The sequence below is a fragment of the Myotis lucifugus genome, unplaced genomic scaffold (assembly GCF_000147115.1).
Source record: "Myotis lucifugus unplaced genomic scaffold, Myoluc2.0 scaffold_130, whole genome shotgun sequence".
Lineage (NCBI taxonomy): Eukaryota > Metazoa > Chordata > Mammalia > Chiroptera > Vespertilionidae > Myotis > Myotis lucifugus.
Genome location: NW_005871178.1, coordinates 1,652,441 through 1,672,868, shown reverse-complemented (window position 1 = coordinate 1,672,868; position 20,428 = coordinate 1,652,441). Strand labels below are relative to the sequence as shown.

The 20,428-nt window shown below is 42.0% G+C and overlaps 1 protein-coding gene across 1 annotated transcript in view; it reads left to right on the top strand.

Annotated features, from left to right (window-relative positions):
• Positions 1-20,428, top strand: part of RFX3 (regulatory factor X3) — a 234,089-nt gene that overhangs the window by 119,870 nt on the left and 93,791 nt on the right. The window contains exon 6 of the mRNA XM_023758439.1: positions 8,689-8,786. Coding sequence (XP_023614207.1) covers positions 8,689-8,786 — 98 coding nt within the window. The remainder of the gene's footprint in view (positions 1-8,688; positions 8,787-20,428) is intronic.

Sequence of the window (20,428 nt, the reverse complement as noted above, 5' to 3'; positions counted from 1 at the left end):
GATACTATGCAGCTGTTAAAAAGACAACATAGAGGGACCTGGGGAGTATTATGCTAAGCGACATAAACAGTTACATGTGGAATCTAATGAACAAAATAAACAAGAACAAAATAGATCCAGAGACATTGAAGCATGCAACAGACTGACATATTTCAGAGGGAAGGGGGGTGGGAAGAGATTAACCAATTAACTTATATGCATAGCCCATGGACAGATAATAGTATGGGGAAGGCCTAGGGAGGGAGTAGGAGTGAGGTAGATGGGGAGGGGACATCTATAATACTTTCAACAATAAAAATAAATTTTAAAAAACTATAAATTTCCTTCTATGCACGGCTATAACTGTACTCTGCAAATTTTGATATACTGTATTTTCAGTACCATTTAATTCAAAATATTTTCTAATTCCCCTTGTGATTTCTATGAATCATAGATTATATTAAAGTATATCGCTCATTATATAAATACTAGTGGCCTGGTGCACAAAATTCGTGCATGGGGGGGTGGTCTCTCAGCCCGGCCTGCACCCTCTCCAATCTTGGACCCCTTGATGGATGTCCCTCTCACAATCCAGGATTGCTGGCTCCTAACCGCTCACCTGCCTGCCTGCCTGCCTGATTGCCCCTAACCACTCTGCCTGCTGGTCTGCTTGCCCCCAACGGCCCCCCCCCGCCAGCCTGCTCACCCCCAACTGCCCCCCTTCCCTCCGCCAGCCTGATCACCCACAACTGCCCTCTCGGCCCCTAACCGCCTCTACCTCGGTTCCACCACCATGGCTTTGTCCAGAACAACATCTGGAAGGTCTACCAGTCTAATTAGCTTATTACCCTTTTATTAGTATAGATAGAGGCCTGGTGCACAGGTGGGGGGCCGGCTGGTCTGCCCTGAAGGGTGTCCCGGATCAGGTTGGGGGTTTCCTTGGGGGGTGGGGCAGCCTGGGCGAGGGGCCTGTGGTGATTTGCAGGCTGGCCATGCCCCCATTGGGATGGGGGTCTCCACTGGGGACGGTGCTGGCCTGGGCGAGGGGCTGGGGCAGTTTGCAGGCCAGCCACGACCCCATAGGGTGAGGGTCCCCGCTGGGGGGGCGTGGCCAGCCTGGGTGAGGGGTTGAGGGCTATTTTCAGGCTGGCCACACCCCCTCAGGGTGGGGGTCCCTGCTGAGGTGCCTGGCCAGGCTGGGTGAGGGGCTGATGGCTGTTTGCAGGAAGGCCATGCCCCTCAGTGGGGGACCCTCACCCCATGGGGGCGTGGCCAGCCTGGGTAAGGGGCTGAGGGCCATTTACAGGCCCCTCCCTTGGCAGCTGGCCGGGGCGACAGCGACTTAAGCCTTTAGCTTGCCCGCTGGGGCCGGCTCCATGTCCTCTGCTCACAGGCCCCTTCTTGGCACCCACCCAGACCGCATCCATGTCCGCCACCCACAGGCCCCTCCTTCGGCAGCCAGCCTGGGTGGTTAGGAAGCTTGGCTTCCTCCGTTGCCAGGGGCGACCCAAGCCTCCCACTCGCTCTGGCTGGCTCTGTGGCCGCTGCCATCTTTGTCCCGCTAATTTTCATGCTCACTCCTGATTGGCTGGTGGGCGTCGCAAAGGTATGGTCAATTTGCATCTTTCTCTTTTATTAGTGTAGATTTGAGATTTTCAAGGTATCTTTTTGTCTTTTATTTTTATTTGATTTGTTTGTGAATCAAATACTCTGTATTATTTTAATCCTTTTAAATTGGTTAGGATTTGTTTAAATGCTCAGCATTAGAGTTTTCATGCTGAATGTTCAAGTGCATTAGAAAGCATGTGTATTGTGCTGCTCTGTGGATTGTCATATGAACATCATTAAGATCAAGTTGGTTGGTAATTTCTATGTTCTTACTGATTTTCTCCCTCTTTTGTCATTTATAAAGAATGTAACTGTAGATGTGTTTGCTTTCTCTTTCAATCCTCTCAGTTTTTGCTTCATGTTATTGAAACTGTTCCTTGATGCCAAAACATAGAATTTATTATTCTTGATAATTTTCTTGACAAAACATTTATCTTTGGGTAACTGTCTTTGTCTTGGAGTCTATTTTGACTGATATTAATATAACCAGTCCATCTTTATTATGGTTGGTGTTTGCAAAGTTTATCTTTCCATACCTCTTTATTTTTAACCTTTCTGTCTGTGTATTTAAAGTGTGTTCTTGCGGAGAGCATGAAGTTGGATCTCACATTTTTACCCATTCTGGAAATCAAGATTTAAATCTTCTAAGTTGAGTATAATTATCAATGTGATTGCATTTAATTATAGCATCTTTTTTTCCCATTTGTTCTTTTTTTCCTTTCTCTGTTTCTGCCTTCCATTTCACTTATTGAGTATTCTATAGAATTACATTTTATAGAATGTAAATTCTTCACTATATTCTACACTATTTTCTATTTAATGTCTGTTCTAGGAGTTTTAGTTAATATCTTTAATTCAGCACAGCCTGTGCTCAAGTGATATTATACCACTTAACATATAAGAATATTACAAAGTGTATTTTCTTTTCCCTTTTCAATCCTTTGTGATATTTTTGTGATACATCCACTTCACTTGTATATATGCGGTGAACTCAGTTATATATTGCTATTATTTTTACTTTACATAGTCAGATATCTATAGAAATGGAAAGATGAGAAAACAAAGAAAAAGCTTTTAACTTACCTACAAACTTATTATTTCTCATGCTTCCATTTCTTTGTATAGATCTCAGTTCCTATGTGGTATTATTTTTCTTCAGCCTGAAAAACTTTGTCGTTACCTTCACTGGATTTCCCCCTTTTTTTGTAGGACATTTTACTGGTTATGGAGTTTAGGTTGACTTTTTCTTCTCATGACTATAAAGATGTTATTTGACTGTCTTGGGCTTACTTTTAAAAGATATCTTTATTGTTGAGAGTATTACAGATGTTTTCCCATCCTCCTCCATTGCATAATTTTTGATGGGGAAATTTGCAGTCATTATAATAGCTGTTACCCTATACTGTATATAATGTGTCCGTTTTCTGTCTACTTTAAATTTTTTCTCCATATTCTTGATTTTTGGCACTTTGATGCTCTTTGATGTGGCTGTATCTATAAATTTGTATACATTGCACTTAGATCTGTATGTTTATACTTTTAACCAAATTTGGAAAAGTTTCTAGTTCTCTTCTTTTTTTTTGAATATATTTTATTGATTTTTTTACAGAGAGAAAGGGAGAGGGATAGAGAGTTAGAAACATTGATGAGAGAGAAACATCAATTCAGTTGCCTCCTGCACACTCCCTACTGAGGATGTGCCCACAACCAAGGTATATGCCCTTGACCGGAATCGAACCTGGGACCCTTGAGTCCGCAGGCTGACGCTCTGTCCACTGAGCCAAACCAGTTAGGGCTCTAGTTCTCTTCTTTTAATGTTTTCTGTTCTTTCTCTTCTCCTCTAGGACTTCGCTTACATGTTTGACTAGTTGATATTGTCTCATAGTTCACTAATGCTCTATTCCTCATTTTTTGGTATATGTTCATTATTTATGGCAGATTTTTAAATTGACTGGTAATTTTTTCTGCATTATACAATCTGCTTTTAACCCCATTCAGTGAATTTTTCATTTCAGATATTGTGTTTTTCAGCCCTAGAGATTCTACTTGGTTCTTGCTGTTAAAGTACATATCAATCTTTTATTCTTTTAACATCAGCCATATATTCTATAGAATAGTTTTCCTATAATTTATTTAATTACTCCACTTTTAATAGTCATTAAGGTTTCTTCTTCTAACTTTTTGTTCTTATAGACTGTATTCTTTAATATTGAACAGCGCCTCCTTAGATGTTAGGTATTTCTGTAGAAAAAATCACAGAGTGGTCAAACAGGATGCCTATTTATAAACTGCTTTCCTAAACAGTTTTTATACTTATATTTCTCCTTGCTAGTAGGAGCCAGGCTCTTTGAAGAAATGGTTAATTCAATATCTACGACAGGAAATGTAAGAGATAAATCTGGAACCATCTTATGGCAGAAAGCACGAGAATTAAAGATTACTGTGGTCATGTCAGAAGAAACAGGATTAAATTTGAAGGGACTGCCATTTGTCAAAGATGGAACAGTTTTAGAAGAAAAACTTCTATGATTAAAAAGCATCAAATATGTTCAAAAGCCAATAATCATAAGGATACAAAGCAAACTGAAAAAATCCATTGCAAAACTACACTGGGAGGGAGCTAGGGGATAAAGTCATCACTCTTTGTACTGGCTCAAGAAAAGAATCATGTATTTACCTTATTCTTCCCATACAACCCTATTTCAAAGTAATGAAATTATTGTTGAGAGGAATTTCATTATAGAAGTCTACTAATAAATGAAAATGTATTGCAGAATTAGACTAACTAAGCTTGCAACCATTATTAATTAAATTACTATGATTAGAAAATGATCATCATTGGCTACTAATATCCTCAGGTAAAACATAGATAGGGAATATCATAATACAGGCATTCAGCTGACAACACCTGATCCCACTGATTATATGTAACACTAGAGGCCCGGTGCATGACTTTCATGAACTGGGGGGGTGGGGTCCCTCAGCCCAGCCTGCACCCTCTTGCAGGCTGGGACCCCTCACTCCTTACCACCAGCCGTGAGCCTGGGTTCTGTCTGAGCGGTGCTCCCCCTGGGAGCATACTGACCACCAGGGGACAGCTCCTGCATTGAGTGTCTGTCCCCTAGTGGTCAGTGCGTGTTATAGTGACTGGTCGTTACACTGGTCGCTCTATTTGCATATTAGACTTTTTTTATATAGGATTGCAAAAAGAGAGACATACGGTTTTTACATGGCAGCTGATACGATGCCATGGGAAGTACACAGCTTTTCAAATTTTGAACCTGTTCAAGGCCCATGATCTACCAGATTATATTACATGAAGGAGACACAGGAACTTATTAAAGTTCATCTCAGGGATGCTATCAGCCAAATCTAGAATTCCAGAAATTCTACACGATAAATAATCCAGCCTCTTCAACAAGTAACAATCCTTTCTAATAAAAGACAAACATGCAAATTGACTGTATCTTCGCTATGCCCCAAGCCACACCCTCCAGCCCATCAGAGCAACTATATGCAAATTAACCCAACCAAGATGGCGGCCAGCAGTCATGGAGCTGGAGCAAGCAGGAGGCTTGGTTGCCCCTGCAATGGAGGAAGCCAAGCTTCCCGCCTGCCCTGGCCTCTGCTGAAGGAGTGGCTGGGGGCCTGGGTCGCCGGGAGCAGGGCTGGAACTAAGCAGCCGGGAGAGGGGCGCCGGGCCACTGCTGGGAGCAGGAACTAAGCAGCCGGGAGAGGGGCGCCGGGCCACTGGGAGCAGGAACTAAGCAGCCGGGAGAGGGGCGCCGGGCCACTGCTGGGAGCAGGAACTAAGCAGCAGGGAGAGGGGTGCTGGGCCACTGGGAGCAGGAACTAAGCAGCCGGGAGAGGGGCGCCGGGCCACTGCTGGGAGCAAGAACTAAGCAGCCGGGAGAGGGGTGCTGGGCCACTGGGTGCAGGAACTAAGCAGCCGGGAGAGGGGTGCTGGGCCACTGGGAGCAGGAACTAAGCAGCCGGGAGAGGGGTGCTGGGCCACTGCTGGGAGCAGGAACTAAGCAGCCGGGAGAGGGGCGCCAGGCCACTGCTGGGAGCAGGAACTAAGCAGCTGGGAGAGGGGTGCTGGGCCACTGCTGGGAGCAGGAACTAAGAAGCTGGGAGAGGGGTGCTGGGCCACTGCTGGGATCAGGAACTAAGAAGCCAGGAGAGGGGTGCTGGGCCACTGCTGGGAGCAGGGCGGGAACTATGCTGCAGCCAGGAGAGGGACGCCAGGCCACTGGGAGCGGGGCGGGAACTTCCGGGGTGGGCATCAGGTGGCCGGTAACTTCTGCCATGTCGCCATAGCAATGCGGCAGAAGTTCCTGCCCTGTAGCTGCTTGCTCATTCACTTACTCGCTCATTCATTCACTCACTCGCTCACATTCACTCATTCACTTATTCACTCACTCAGCAAACCCTCTCAGGTCCCTGGCACCAGGCCAGACACTGAACGTGAAGCAGGATAAGACAGAGCTATGTCCTCAAGATGTTAGTAATTCACACTTGGAGTGCGGGTGAATTTCCCGCCAAAATATAAGATGGCTCTGTCTTTTGGTTTTGTTCCATCCACCAAAAGGGTGGATTACAAACAAATATTTGGTAATACGCAGTTACAATCGGCCCGAGTTTACACGTTTCCCGCACTCCACCGCAAATCTATATGAATCTATATGAACCGAGTTAAAGACGGCTCCCGCGGAGTACGCGCAATTCACGCGAGCCGACTTAACTCGTTTCCCGCACTCCAAGTGTTCAGTAGGGCGAAGCAGGCACATGAACGAGGTAGTTGTATGCACAGATGCTCTGTACTGGGTTCGGTGAGGGCTGTAACTAACTCCGACTTTGTTCTCTTGATAAAATGGGGCCTCAGGAGCCAGGCCGCCCCAAGCCTGTAGGCCTGTGCCTAGGCCCGGAGTGGCCAGGGTCCCGGAACATGACAGAGGGTGCAGGTCGGGCTGAGGGGTCTGGCCCCACCTCTCACCCCCCACCCCTGTGCACGAATTTCGTGCATCGGGCTACTAGTCTATATAATAAAGAGCCAGGGTCTTAACGACTGTTACAACCGAAGGCTTGACCAGATCGGAAATCAGTGCTGGGTTGCTGAGGTGACCCAGCACTGATTGCCTAGGGCAGTGGTCGGCAAACTCATTAGTCAACAGAGCCAAATATCAACAGTACAACGATTGAAATTTCTTTTGAGGGCCAAATTTTTTAAACTATATAGGTAGGTACATTGTTATTAACTTAATTAGGGTACTCCTAAGGCTTAGGAAGAGCCACACTCAAGGGGCCAAAGAGCCGCATGTGGCTCACGAGCCACAGTTTGTCGACCACGGGCCTAGGGGGCTGCGGATCAGGCCCAGAGAGAGGCCTGCAGAGAGAGAGGCAGTGTCTGATCTGTAGCCTCTGTGGCAGCCGTTTATCAGAACTTGCCTCTCTTTCTCTCCTGGCCTGGCCAACAGCCGAGCCTCCATTTCTCTCCAGGCCTCCACCAGGGCTGCTGATCAGCCCCGCCTTTCTGATCAAGCCCTGTTGATAGGCCCAGAGATACTGACTGGCATAGAAACTGACCAATCAGAACGAAATTGGCCAGCAAAGGAGGGCAGTTGGGGGCGAGATTAGGCCTGCAGGGGCGGGCAGTTGGGAGTGAGATCAGACCGGCAGGGGAGGGCAGTTAGGGGTGATCAAGCCAGCAGGGGAGAGCAGTTACAGGCGAGATCAGGCCAGCAGGGGAGGGCCGTTGGGGGAAAGATCAGGCCAGCAGGGGAGGGCAGTTGGCAACCGGGCTGTCAGGGAAGGGCAGTTGGGGCGAGATCAGGACAGCAGGGGAGAGCAGTTAAGGGTGATCAGGCAGGCAGAGGCAGTTGGGGGTGAAATCAGGCCAGCAGAGAACAGTTGGGGGCTCAATTAGGCCAGCAGGGGAGGGCAGTTAGGGGCAATCAGGCAGGCAGGTGAGTCCTTAGGGATTGCGCCTAAACTGGTGGTTGGACACCCCCCGAAGGGTCCCCGATTGGAGTGGGTGCAGGTGGGCTGAGGGAACCCCCCTCCATGCACAAATTTCATGCACCGGGTCTCTAGCCAAGAAATAAAAAGGATGGGAAAATATTAGAGACTAGAGGCCCAATGCACGAAATTTGTGCAAGAGTAGGCCTTTCTTCTCCCAGCTGCCAGCACTGGCTTCCCTCTGGCACCCAACCCGTGCCTCCCTCCAACTGCCGGCAGGCACCCAGGACCCAGGCTTCCCTCTGGCCACCGGCAGGCACCCAGGACCCAGGCTTCCCTCGCAGCCCCAGCTTTGTCCAGAAGGTTGTCTGGAAGGACATCTGGTCTAATTAGCATATTACACATTTATTATCATAGATTATTATTATATATTAAAAGAGAAAGATGGGAAAGATACAAATGTAATACGTAGACCTTGTTTGGGTCCTGATTTGAACAAAGCAACAATAAGAAGACATTGGAATAATCATAGAAATTTGAACTATGGATTTTAGATGGTTTTAAGGAATGGCTAATATTTATATGTGATATCAATATTGTGTTCATGTTAAAAATAGGTCTTATCTCTTATAAACAAAATGAAATATTTACCAGTGAAATGATATAGTCTCTGCAATTGCTTTTAAATAATCCTCTGAGAGGTTGAAAGATGAGGTCCTGTGACAAATATTTATATAAAATGATGAATAAATGAGTTTTGTTGTAATATTTATTCTATATTTAAGAGTTTGAAATTTTCCATCATGAGTTTTTTAATTAAAAAATAAATTTAGCTTTAACAACCCAGGGGAAAAGAAGTCCTAAATTTTCAAAATAGTGAGAAGCTTTCAGAATTTTCACCCTACATATTTGAAGTGTGTATATACCTATATACCTTTAGGAATGTTATAGAATTTTTTCAGCCTTATTGCTGCAGTTGATCTGGGCCCAACCAACATTCACTTGTCTTTGAAGGATGTTACAGATCATATCTTAAGCCATTCTCACATTGATCACCAACCTAGAAAAATATTTAAGGTAAATCTAATGTAGTGCATTTTCTCATATCTATCACTCACCAAGGTCCTAATATTTGTTTTTCAGGTACAGCAGGTACAGACTGTGCAACAGGTACAGCATGTCTACCCAGCTCAGGTGCAGTATGTGGAAGGAAGCGATACTGTCTATACCAATGGAGCAATGTAAGTTCATGTGGGAGTCTTTTTAATTCTCCCATTTGAGGCCAGAGATCTTCTACAGAGCAATTACCATGGTGTATCCAGTCCAGCTGTGCTCCCTCTGCTATATGTCAGCCTGTAAGATTTTCTCCAATAAAGCTTATTTTATATTTGCACCACATAGTGTTAGGGATTTGCACAGTGTAGAACGGGATTTTATATTATCTCTCTCAATATATATATATAAAAGCCTAAGCAACCGAATGACCGGTCGACCAGTCGCTATGATGTGCACTGACCACCAGGGGACAGACTCTCAATGCACAGGATTGGGCTCCCTCCTCTCTGGATCGGGCCTGTAGGGATCAGGTTCCCGCCTGTCCGGGTCCAGCCTGCGGGGATCGGGCCTGCGGGGATCAGGCTCCCTCCTGTCTGGATTGGGCCTGCAGGGGTTGGGCTGAAACTGGCTATCCAACATCCCGAGGGGTTCTGGATTGCAAGAGGGTGCAGGCCAGGCTGAGGGACCCCACTGGTGCATGAATCCATGCACCGGGCCTCTAGTATGCATATAAGATCTTTGGTTAATCTCTTCCCACCCCCCATTTCCCTCTGAGATTAATCAGTCTGTTCCTGTGGTTTCCGCTCCTGTGTTGAGCGTCCATCTCCTGGTAGTCAGTGTACATCATAGCTACTGACCAGTCAGCCAGTTGGCCGGTTGCTTAGATATATATATGTATATGTATGTATACACACACACACACACACACACACACACACATACACACAGTATATGTATAATTGGACTATGTGTATATATATATGGTACACAAAATCCAAATATAATGAAATATATATGGAAATTCTTGATTAATGTAGGACTTCAGTTGTCTCTTGCATAGTTCAAAGGGGAATGTTTCCAGGAATATTTTTTTTGCTCTTTTTTTTATGAGGAAAACATATATTTGAAATATGATTATCTAATTTCTACAACACTGAACTACTAGGAGTAAGTTTTTTAAAATTACTATTTTGTATAAGTAAACTATTTGATATTCAAATACAGAAACCATCCGAAATAAAAAAGCATTGTCTTCGGCCATGAGACAAGTGCACTGTGTAGTGTCATTTGCTCAGGACCCAACTGCCTCCTGTCTGTGTTTGCTCACTCTCTGAGATCTTTTGCTGTTATTATACATATAGGCCCTCCTGTCTGGTCCCTAGAAAAATCAGCCTCTGAAGCACTCCTGACAATTGAGGACTCTTATTAATGTAGATGTTTGACTTGTATTTTAAATATCAGAGTTTATTAAATGAAGATAATGTTTGCTTTATAAAAAGAAAACATCTTTTTTCACCTTTTCTCTTCTGTCTAGAGCAGTGGTTCTTAACCTTGCTGCACATTAGAATCACCTGGGAATCTTGATTTCTGGGCCTCATCCTCCGGAAATTCTGTTTGTTACTAATGTTGTGACCCCACCCCAGTAACAAAGAAACAGAATTTCCGGAGGATGAGGCCCAGAAATCAAGATTCCCAGGTGATTCTAATGTGCAGCCAAGGTTGAGAACCACTGGTCTAGAGTATGTATATATTACATATAATATATATTACATAATATCATATATCACATTATATATATGGAGAGGTAGAGAGGGCGAGGAAGAGGGAGAAAGGGGTTGTAGGGAGAGAAAGAAGCTTTTCCAGAAACTCCTAGCTCCCTTTTGCTTTGATTTCATTGGCCATAACTATGTCATCTCGTAATCGTTAGCAGCCAGCAATCTGGGAATAAGAGTTGTAGCTTTCGTGTCCATATGCGAGAAGGTGGCAAGGGGAAAGGGGAGTTGGAATGAGTGTTCAGAGAGTTAGCTCTGCAATATCTATCACAGTCATTTATCATTAGTCCAAGGCAGAGTGAGAGATTACTAGAGTGTGACTTTGTGAAAGTTACACAACCTGCTTCACTTTTTTCCTCTATGAGATGGATATAGTTAGCTTATCAGAAGTGCTTTGTGTAATATCTGAGAAATAGTGAATACTCAATAAACATCAATTATTGCTGTTAAATTTTGCACTATAGTTATTTTCTATTACATTTTTCTCTCCTATATAGACTCTAAATTCTGCATATTGCCTTGTGTATTTTTAAACTACCTCACCACTGACTTTCTACATAATAGGTAAATGTGTGTGATCAGTGAGTCAGTTTATTCACAAAACCTTGGGAAAACAGCATCTCTCAAGTTGACTAAAATTACATGGCCCATTTAAGCACAGAAATGATTCAAAGTAAATATCTCATGCCAACATGTATTTTATATGGCTCATTAGCTCAGTTGGTTAGATCATGACTGATGAAGTCTAGATCATGAGTTCATTTTCCACAGAGTCCAGTTAGCTTTGATCTGGTCTGTATGGGCTCAGATTATATCTCAACTGCAGCTAGTCATGCCATAAATGTGCACCCTTGGTCAAGAGAAAGATTGATACATCTTTAGAAACCTTTTCTTCCTAACAAGTATAATTTTTTATTAAGATTCTGCAGCACCATTTTCATATTTACATTGTGTTGCCATGAGTTAGAGTCAAAATTTTAGTAGCTAGGGGACTATGAATGTTTTTCTCAAATATAGTAAAAGATTTTTCAGCAAAAGCCATTCCACTTTCTTTTTTCATTTTGTAGTGCTGACATTTTACTATATACAATTTTTGTTTCTAATATTCATTTTAGGTTCTTTATATCCCCTCTTTTTATTTGGTATACTTCTATGTGTGTTAGGAAAGATTATTCCATATACTTCCACCACACTGAATTAATAGCCAGTTAGTGTCTGGTCCCTGACTTGGGGCACAAATTCCTACTTCTGTATGATAATAAATGCTTTTTGCTGATGATACTCCCAGAAGATGGGGATGCCGATCTTTATCATGAGCTTTCAAGCACTCAGTCCATGGCCTACAGCCTGTGTATGCTTAGTCAGTGCTGGTCCACTGATGCTCCTGTCACCAGCATCCCCATGCTGAGTAGCCATAATGCACGGCTCTCACTCAAGAGGTGATGATTGCCCTCACAGAGATGTGTCATCAGTTATGAAAATGTGCAGTCATTATAATTTGATGATACTGAAGTGTTTACCTGGTTTTCACTGTGAATATGGACATTTACATGCCAGCATGACAGGCTTCACTGTGTGAGTTAGTGAGTAAGCATAGATTTAATTTGAACAATTGAGACGTGCTGGGAGTTGGAGTAGAATAACTCTTTACTCAAGGGAGAAGGTAACTTAATTCACTTTTGCTCCTGTTTATTTTATCATTGCCTCTGTAGTAACCCAGGCTACACCATCTATATATTTTCTTACAATAGTTTTCTCAAGAGGATTTTTCTCAAAGGCTGTCGATATTTTTAGTCTTGTCCAATTCTACATATTCTGTCATTTATGATCTCTAATCATTTAGAATACTGTAATTAAACCTTCTGAGAAACATTTCATATCATGTAGGAGTCCAATTCAGTTGAAATTTCTTGATGTAGCTAAGAAATCAATTTTGTAAATGATTTTCTTCTTTCCCCCACTCCTTTTTGACTCATTCTTCCCGCACTCACTCCTCCATCATGCTAAGGTAGAAATAAATCATAGTATATCAGGGCCAAATTAAGAAATATTTTAATTTTTTTATTTTAAATGATTTCCTTATATCAAACACTCTTTGAAGCTTATCCCTGTTTCGAAATTATCAATGTTTTAAAATGCTCTAATGTTCATTGTATGGGTATTTGTTATAATAAGGCTTGACTCATAGAAAGCCATCTCATGTTTTCCTGTTTAGATTATAGATTTATCATCAACCCCAGTACAGAATTTATCAAACTGTATTTCATAAAATGTTAGTCCATTTATGGTTACAAAAGCAGGGAAATACTGCATGAAGTTTCCTCTTTTGAGGTCTCTAAATTCCTATTATTAGTCTTTCAAAGGCTCTGAGTAGTCCTATGGGAAAGAAATGTAGCGTTTTAAAATCTGAACCACAGAATTCTTTTATTTGAATAATCTACACTAATAAACAACAAACATGCAAATTGACCGTACCTTCGCTATGCCTTAAGCCATGCCCACCAGCCAATCAGAGCGACTATATGCAAATTAACCCAACCAAGATGGCGGCCGGCAGCCACGGAGCTGGAGCAAGCAGGAGGCTTGGTTGCTCCAGTGATGGAGGAAGCCAAGCTTCCCGCCTGCTGCGGTCAGCTCTGAGCTCCACTCAAGGCAACAAAATTTCAATTATAGAAGATAAATAAACCCCAGATACCTGCTTTCAGTCGGCCGTGGCCACAGAGCTGGAGCGAGCAGGAAGCCAAGCTTCCCACCTGTCGCGGCCGGCTCTGAGCTCCACTCAAGGCAACAAAGTTTCAATTATAGAAGATAAATAAACCCCAGATACCTGCTTTCAGCTGGCCGTGGCCATGGAGCTGGAGCAAGCAGGAGGCTTGGGTTGCCCCTGGCAATGGAGGAAGCCAAGCTTCCCGCCCGCCCTGGCTGGCTCTGAGCTCCACCTAAGGCTACAAAGTTTCAATTATAGAAGGTAAATAAAATCCCAGAATTAAAAAAAAAAAGAAAAAGAGGAGAGGCTGGGAGCTTCCGTTGCCGGGGGGGCTTGGCCCCCTGAAAACGGCCCTCAGCCCCTCACCCAGACTGGCCAGGCACCCTAGTGGGGACCCCCAACCCTAAAGGGGGTGTGGCCAGCCTGAAAACAGCCATCAGTCCCTCACCCAGGCTGGCCAAACCTCCATGGGGTGAGGGTCCCCACTGTGGGGGGCTTGACCATCCTGCAAACAGCCATCAGCCCCTCACCCAGGCTGGCCAGGCACCCCAGTGGGGACCCCACCCTGAAGGGGGTGTGGCCAATCTGCAAACACCAATCAGCCCCTCACCCAGGCTGGCCAGGTACCCCAGTGGGACCCCCACCCTGATCCGGGAAACCCTTCAGGGCAAACCAGCCGGCCCCCACCCGTGCACCAGGCCTCTATCCTATATAATAAAAGGGTAATAAGCAAATTGACCCTAACAGCAGAATGACTGGGAATGACTGGTCACTATGACACACACTGACCACCAGGGGGCAGATGCTCAATGCAGGAACTGTCTCCTGGTGGTCAGTGCGTTCCCACAGGGGGAGCTCTGCTCAGCCACAAGCCATGCTGATGGCTGCCAGCACAGCGGCGGTGGTGGGAGCCTCTCCCGGCTCCTCAGCAGCACTAAGGATGTCCAACTGCAGCTTAGGTCTGCTCCCTGCTGGTAAGTGGACATCCCCCGAGTGCTGCTGGGCTGCCAGAGGGATGTCTGACTGCCTGCTTGGGCCCAATCCCCCAGGGAGCGGGCCTAAGCCAGCAGGTGGACATCCTCTGAGTGGTCCCAGATTGCAAGAGGGCATAGGCCGGGCTGAGGGACCCCCCTGAGTGCACAAATTTTTGTGCACCGGGCCTCTAGTATATAATAACATCGCATGACATACTTTGAGTAGTGTTACAATATTAATATATTGGCATTGAATAGATTTATTCAAAATTCATAAGTATGCATACTGGACTCAAAATATTCGTTAGTTGAAAATCATGTAGTTAGTACATTTTTTAAAAAATCATCTAGGTTTTTTCTAGATGATGTTTAATAAGCAATCTTAAAAGATATTCTTCAAGTCATTATTTTTTTGGTCTTTTATTGCAATAGTTAGTTTTAGGATTTGTGGGTTAAATTTTGCTTTTCTTAAATTTATTATTTTTTATTATTAACAGTATTACAGATATCCCCCCTGTTTCTCCACCCAGCCAGCCTCCTGCTAACAATGGGAGCACTCCTTCAATGGGAAGGTGTGGTCCGAGTCTCCTGGGTGGACAGAACCCTCCTGACTCCCTCTGTTCCATGCTACACTGGCTCTTCTTCCTGGCTCTTCTGTTGTTCTGGTTGGGAATCCCTGTGTGGGGTTGAGACCCTGTATTCACAGTGGGGAGGGGGAGCTTTGCAGCTGAAATAGGATATCCCTCCTGTCTCTCAGCTTCTGCACCTCCTTGAAGGAGGCGTTCCCTTTCTGCGTGTCTGTTCCTATTACTATCTCTATGTGGCTTCTTCAGTGCTCCTCGGATATAATATTTCAGATCAGCTACACTTCAATTGGTTTTTCAGGTCGATTGCTCTGTAGTTTAGCTGTAAATCTGGTTCGAGTGCAGGCAGCCTCCAGCTACTCTACAGCCATCTCACATTTTGCTTTCTTTTTATTAAAATGCTTTCTGCTAGGAAGAAATGGTTATATGGAATTTCTGAAATTGATATGGAAGGGATGCTTTCTTCCTTTTTGCTTCTACTAATGTACACATTCAAATTGGTGTAGAATCTGGTTTGTCATGTGGATTTTAGGAAATATATGGCTGGTTACTTAGGAAGTTCCTGGAGAGAGAACTGCCCCTTTGTGGAAAAAAAGTACCAAGGTCTGTCTATAATTAAAAAGGGCCCATTTCATGAACCCCATAGCAATTCCCATTTCTCTCAAAATGGAAGACTTTCAAATATGGCTTCTCAGAATGTCAGAGTTAGGAAGGTCAGGGAGATCATTTATTTCAATTCTTCCACTTTACAGATGAGTAAACTGAGGTCAGGAGAGGTAAACTAATTTGCCTGGCTAGTTAGTGTATAGAGTTCCTATTTTCTGACCCTGCGTGCGTGGTTCTTTTCAGTGAGCTGCAGGTCATAGTCTTTTGGTCTTGAATTATTTGAGTTGTTAGGGGAGAAGAGTTGATTAGTTTAAAAAAATAGTAAATTTTATCTGTTGTACTATTGTATTGTTGTGTATTTTATTGTAGATAATTGAATGTGATTTTTTAAGACTAAGGTTTTTGTTATTCACATGAATCTAATTTCATGGTTTTTAAAACTCCATCTTATATTTTTATATTTAATTTATTTTGTGAATGTAAAATGTTCTTTTAATATTTATAAAATATGTAGAAAACTCTATCATATGTAACAATGTTTCAATATCAGATATTTAGTTCAGTAGCTTTTAAGAGAAAAGGCTATTCTTTGCCCTGTCTGTATTACCTTTTTATTATTTTCTATTAGTAAATTAAATTATACACATTAAGGGCAATTTGTTCTGTGACATTTTTATGTCCTGTACCTTGACATCCAGAATAGTTATTATACATGATAACACTTTCCCTCCTTTCCTCTCTCCTCTTCTATTTTTTTTTTAAGAAAGGAAATGAAAGAAATCTATATACACACTTTTTAGGTTTGGAAACAAGGTGTGTTAACGGTTTTCTTGAATGAACTTCAGAGACCCATGTTTTCAAGTATCATTTCCCCCATTGACTACAGTATAACCTCAGGAAAATAACATTTGCACCAGAATTTCCAATCTGAAAAATGGGGATTAATAGTTAAAAGCATTACTTAATTAACCAGGTCTTGTATTGTCTGAAAAAGTATATTCACTTTTAGTGTACTTACTCTTATAAAACTAACTGAAAAAGTAAAACGTGTTAAGTTTTCTGCTTTGAGCCCTGGCTGGTGTAGCTTGGTTGGTTGGAGTATCGTCCCGGATACCAAAAGCTTGCGGGTTCGATTTCCAGTAAGAGTGCATATCTAGGTTGTGCTTTCAATTCCCTTTCGGGGCACATATAGAAGGCAAACAATCGATGTTCTCTTTCACATCTATATTTCTCTTTCTCTCCCATTTCCCCCCATGTTACCCTCTCTCTAAAATAAATAAACATACTCTCAGGTGAGGCTTTAAAAAATCTGTTTGAACAAAGATTTGAAAGCTAAAGTGAGAAGACTTATATTTGAAAAAGTTGGGAATCACGATATTGTGCCTCACGGAGACTAAAGTCTTTGAGGATGTGAGTATAGTCCTTCAGCTGTATAAAGTCTAAGTCTGATTCCTGAAGGCTGAGCTTTATAATGACCAGAAAGTTCTAGAGGACATTACCAACAAATCCTAGTCTGTCCCTCAGAAACAGTCAGACTGACAGAGTTGCCTCCCAGGGAATGCTCTGAAGCCCCAAGCTGCTTTTAGTTCAGTGGTGTGCCTAACTTTGGGTACTGGACATACAGCCTATTTGCCTGGGTTAGTACTGTGTTCAGCCTCAACAACATACACACATGCTTTAGCTGCCTCAATTTTTTCAGTCCCACTGGAGAATATATCCATCTTAATAATAAAGGCCTGATTCCTGTATCCCTCTGAATAGTAAAACCTCTCAGGATTTACCGCGTATTCTTCACATTACAGTGAAATTACTCTCAGGGTCATTGGTGACCTCGGTTGTTAAATATAATAGACATTCTTATAGGTTAAATGTTTTAAGTCTCTAACAGTCAACTACCCAGCTACTCTATACTTGAATCACTGGCCCCTTTTGTTTTCTTCTGGCTATATTCTTCTATTTTCTACCTGCATGGATCCTCCTTAGTCTATTGACCAAATAATTTTTCTGTGGTCTAGACTTTGTGTATGTTTCCCTACCATTCTCTAACAGAAACCACATTTCTTCCACAACAGGACTGTTATTCCTGTGGCTACCTATTTTTAAAATAGCTAATATTTGTCTTTCCCCCACTAGAATGTAAGTTTCAGGTAGGCAGGTACCTTGTTTGTTTGCTCTCCATTGTCTCTCTAATGCCTGGAACAGTTGTACATAAGTCCTCAATTTACATTTGTTGAGTGAGTTAAATAAAGAAGAGCATTTAGTGGCAGGTGAGACAGGAGCAGGCTACTCAGCAGTTTAAAATACATAGGGGAAAATGAATGGAACCGAATTGAGATGCTGCTAGCCACAGTATTAACATCGCTTTTCTTTTTTTTTATTTTGTTTTTATCTTTTCAGTACAAAATTCTTTTGGGCTTGTGCACATGTATAGGGTTGATCAGTTGTCTTTTTCTCCCCCCACCCCCAAGTACACGGTATAGTAGTATTAACTATAGTTACTATGCTGTACATTCGATCCCTAGAATGTATTCATCTTATAATTGAAAGTCTGTACCCTTTGCCATCTTCCCCCCATTAATCCCATACCCCCAGCCCCTGGAAACTACCATTCTACTCTCTGTTTCTATAAGTTTGATTTTTTCGTATACAACATATGAAATCCTACAGTACTTGTTTTTCTCTGTCTAACATATTTCACTTAGCACAATGCCCTCAAATTGCATCCATGTTGGTGTGAATGGCTGAATCATATATATATATATATATATATATATATATATATATATATATATATATATATATTAGAGGCCTGGTGCACAAATTTGTGCACAGGTGGGGTATGGCTAACCCACCCCTATTGGGGCCGGACTGGCTGGTGGGAGGGGCCATGGGTGGTTGGCAGGCTGTCCCTGCCCCCAATCTGGGTTGGGGGGGGTGACCTGGGGGGAGGCAGCCTGGGGGGGGGGAGGCCACAGGTGGTTGGCCAGCCAGCCCTACCCCCTGGTCGATCTCCCAGTTGAGGGGATAATTTGCATATTAGCCTTTTATTATATAGGATATGTGTGTGTATGTATGTGTGTATGTGTGTGTGTGTGTGTATATATATATATATATATATATATATATATACACACACATATGTATTTATATATATTTATATATATGTGCCACATTTTCTTTATTCATCTTTTGATGGGCACTTAAGTTGTTTCCATGTCTTGGCTATTATGACTAATACTACAATAAACATAGGAGTGCAGATACCTCTTGGAGATATTCATTTCATTTCCTTCAGGTATATACCCAGAAGTGAGATTGCTGGATGATATGGTAGTTCTAAAACAGACATATAGACCAATGAACAGAATCGGGAGCCCAGAAATAAACTCATGCATATATGGTCAACTAATCCTTGACAAGGGCACCAAGAATACCCAGTGGGAAAAGGATAGTCTCTTTAATAAATGGTGGGGGGAAAACTAGATATCAACATGCAGAAGAATGAAATTGTACCCCTATCTCATACCAATCACCAAAAATTAAGTAAAAGTGGATTAAAGAATTAAATGTAAGACTTGAAATTGTAAGACTCTGGGTGGAAACATAGGGGTAAGGTCCTCAACAGCAGTCCTGACAATGATATTTTTTTTATATAAACACCAAAAGCACAGGCAGCAGAAGCAAAAATAAACAAGTGGGACTACATGAAACTATAAAGGCTTGTGAACACCAAAGGAAATCATCAACAAAATGAAAAGGAAACCTGTGAAATCAGAGAAAATTTTTGCAAATCATATATCTGATAAGGGGTCAATATCCAAAATATATCAAGAACTCACACAACTCAATAGCAAAAAAGCAAATGATCTAATTTTAAAATGGGCAAAGGACCTGAGTAGACATTTTTCAAAAAAGACTTATAAATGGCCCACAGGCACATGAAAAGGTGTTTAGCGTGACTATTCATCAGGGAAATGCAAAACAAAACCACAATGAGATATCACCTCACACCTGTTAGGATGTCAATTATCAAAAAGACAAGAGGAGAGAAAAGATAAGTGTTTGTGACGATGTGGAGAAAAAGGAACCCTTGTGTACTGTTGGAGGGAATGTAAATTGGTACAGCCACTATGGAAAACAGTATGGAGGTTCCTCAAAAATTTAAAAATAGAACCACCATATGATCCAGCTCAGTTTTTCTTAATTGCAAATTTAAACCAGTGACTCTTGGTTAAAAATTTTTCATGATCCATTTCTGCCAAAGTTGGTTTAAGTTCATGAATTCACTTTTCTGACTTCTGTTATCTGCAAATGACCTGTATATGTACTAATTGTGTGCACCTTTTTGCTGTCCTTCAAAAACTCCTGTAGCAATGGAAGTTGTGGTAATACTCTCATGGATAGCTGTCCCAGAATATAAAACTCCTTTATATCAGAGACTTTGCCTTGTTAAAAAGCTAAAATAGACTAAACTAATAGTTGTGAAATGGCACTATTTTTCCTTCATACCTGTGAAGGTTTGGCTTCACATTTTTAGTGAAGTACAGTGGTTCTCAGAGTGAGTTTAGACTAGCAGCATTAACATCACCTGAGAACTTGTTAGAAATGCCGTCTGATCAGGAACTTTAGGGGTGAGGTCCAGCAATCTGTGTTTTTAAAAAACCCTCCAGATAATTCTGTTGCACACTAAAGTGTGAGAACCACATTTCTTTATTATAGAAATAAAGAATTCAAATACAAAGTAAAGTATAAATATTTAGATATTTTTATAATGATAATAGGCTATATATAAAGTTATGATTGTAGTACTCTGTACATTACTGACATATATAGTAATAGAATACTTATGTGGTGACAAAGCTCAATTAGTTATTGCAAGAATTATTATTGACTTTTAACATTCATTCTTGCATTTCCTCTTAGTGCAGCAACAGCTCAATAAATACTTTTACTTTTTATTTATTGTTAATAACCATTGAAATTAACAGAAATAAATATGTCTCCTGAATTTAAACCAAGGCAAGTATTTTTTTTTTTAGTTTTGTTGAGTAGTATTTATTACTTTATATTTAAATGATTATTTTTTCATTCTTAGGTAATGATAAAAATTTGTCAGATTACTTGAATTTCTTTCTGAATTACTGTTTTCCCTTTGGTGTTTTTCACAAAGTGGCACCCACTTTG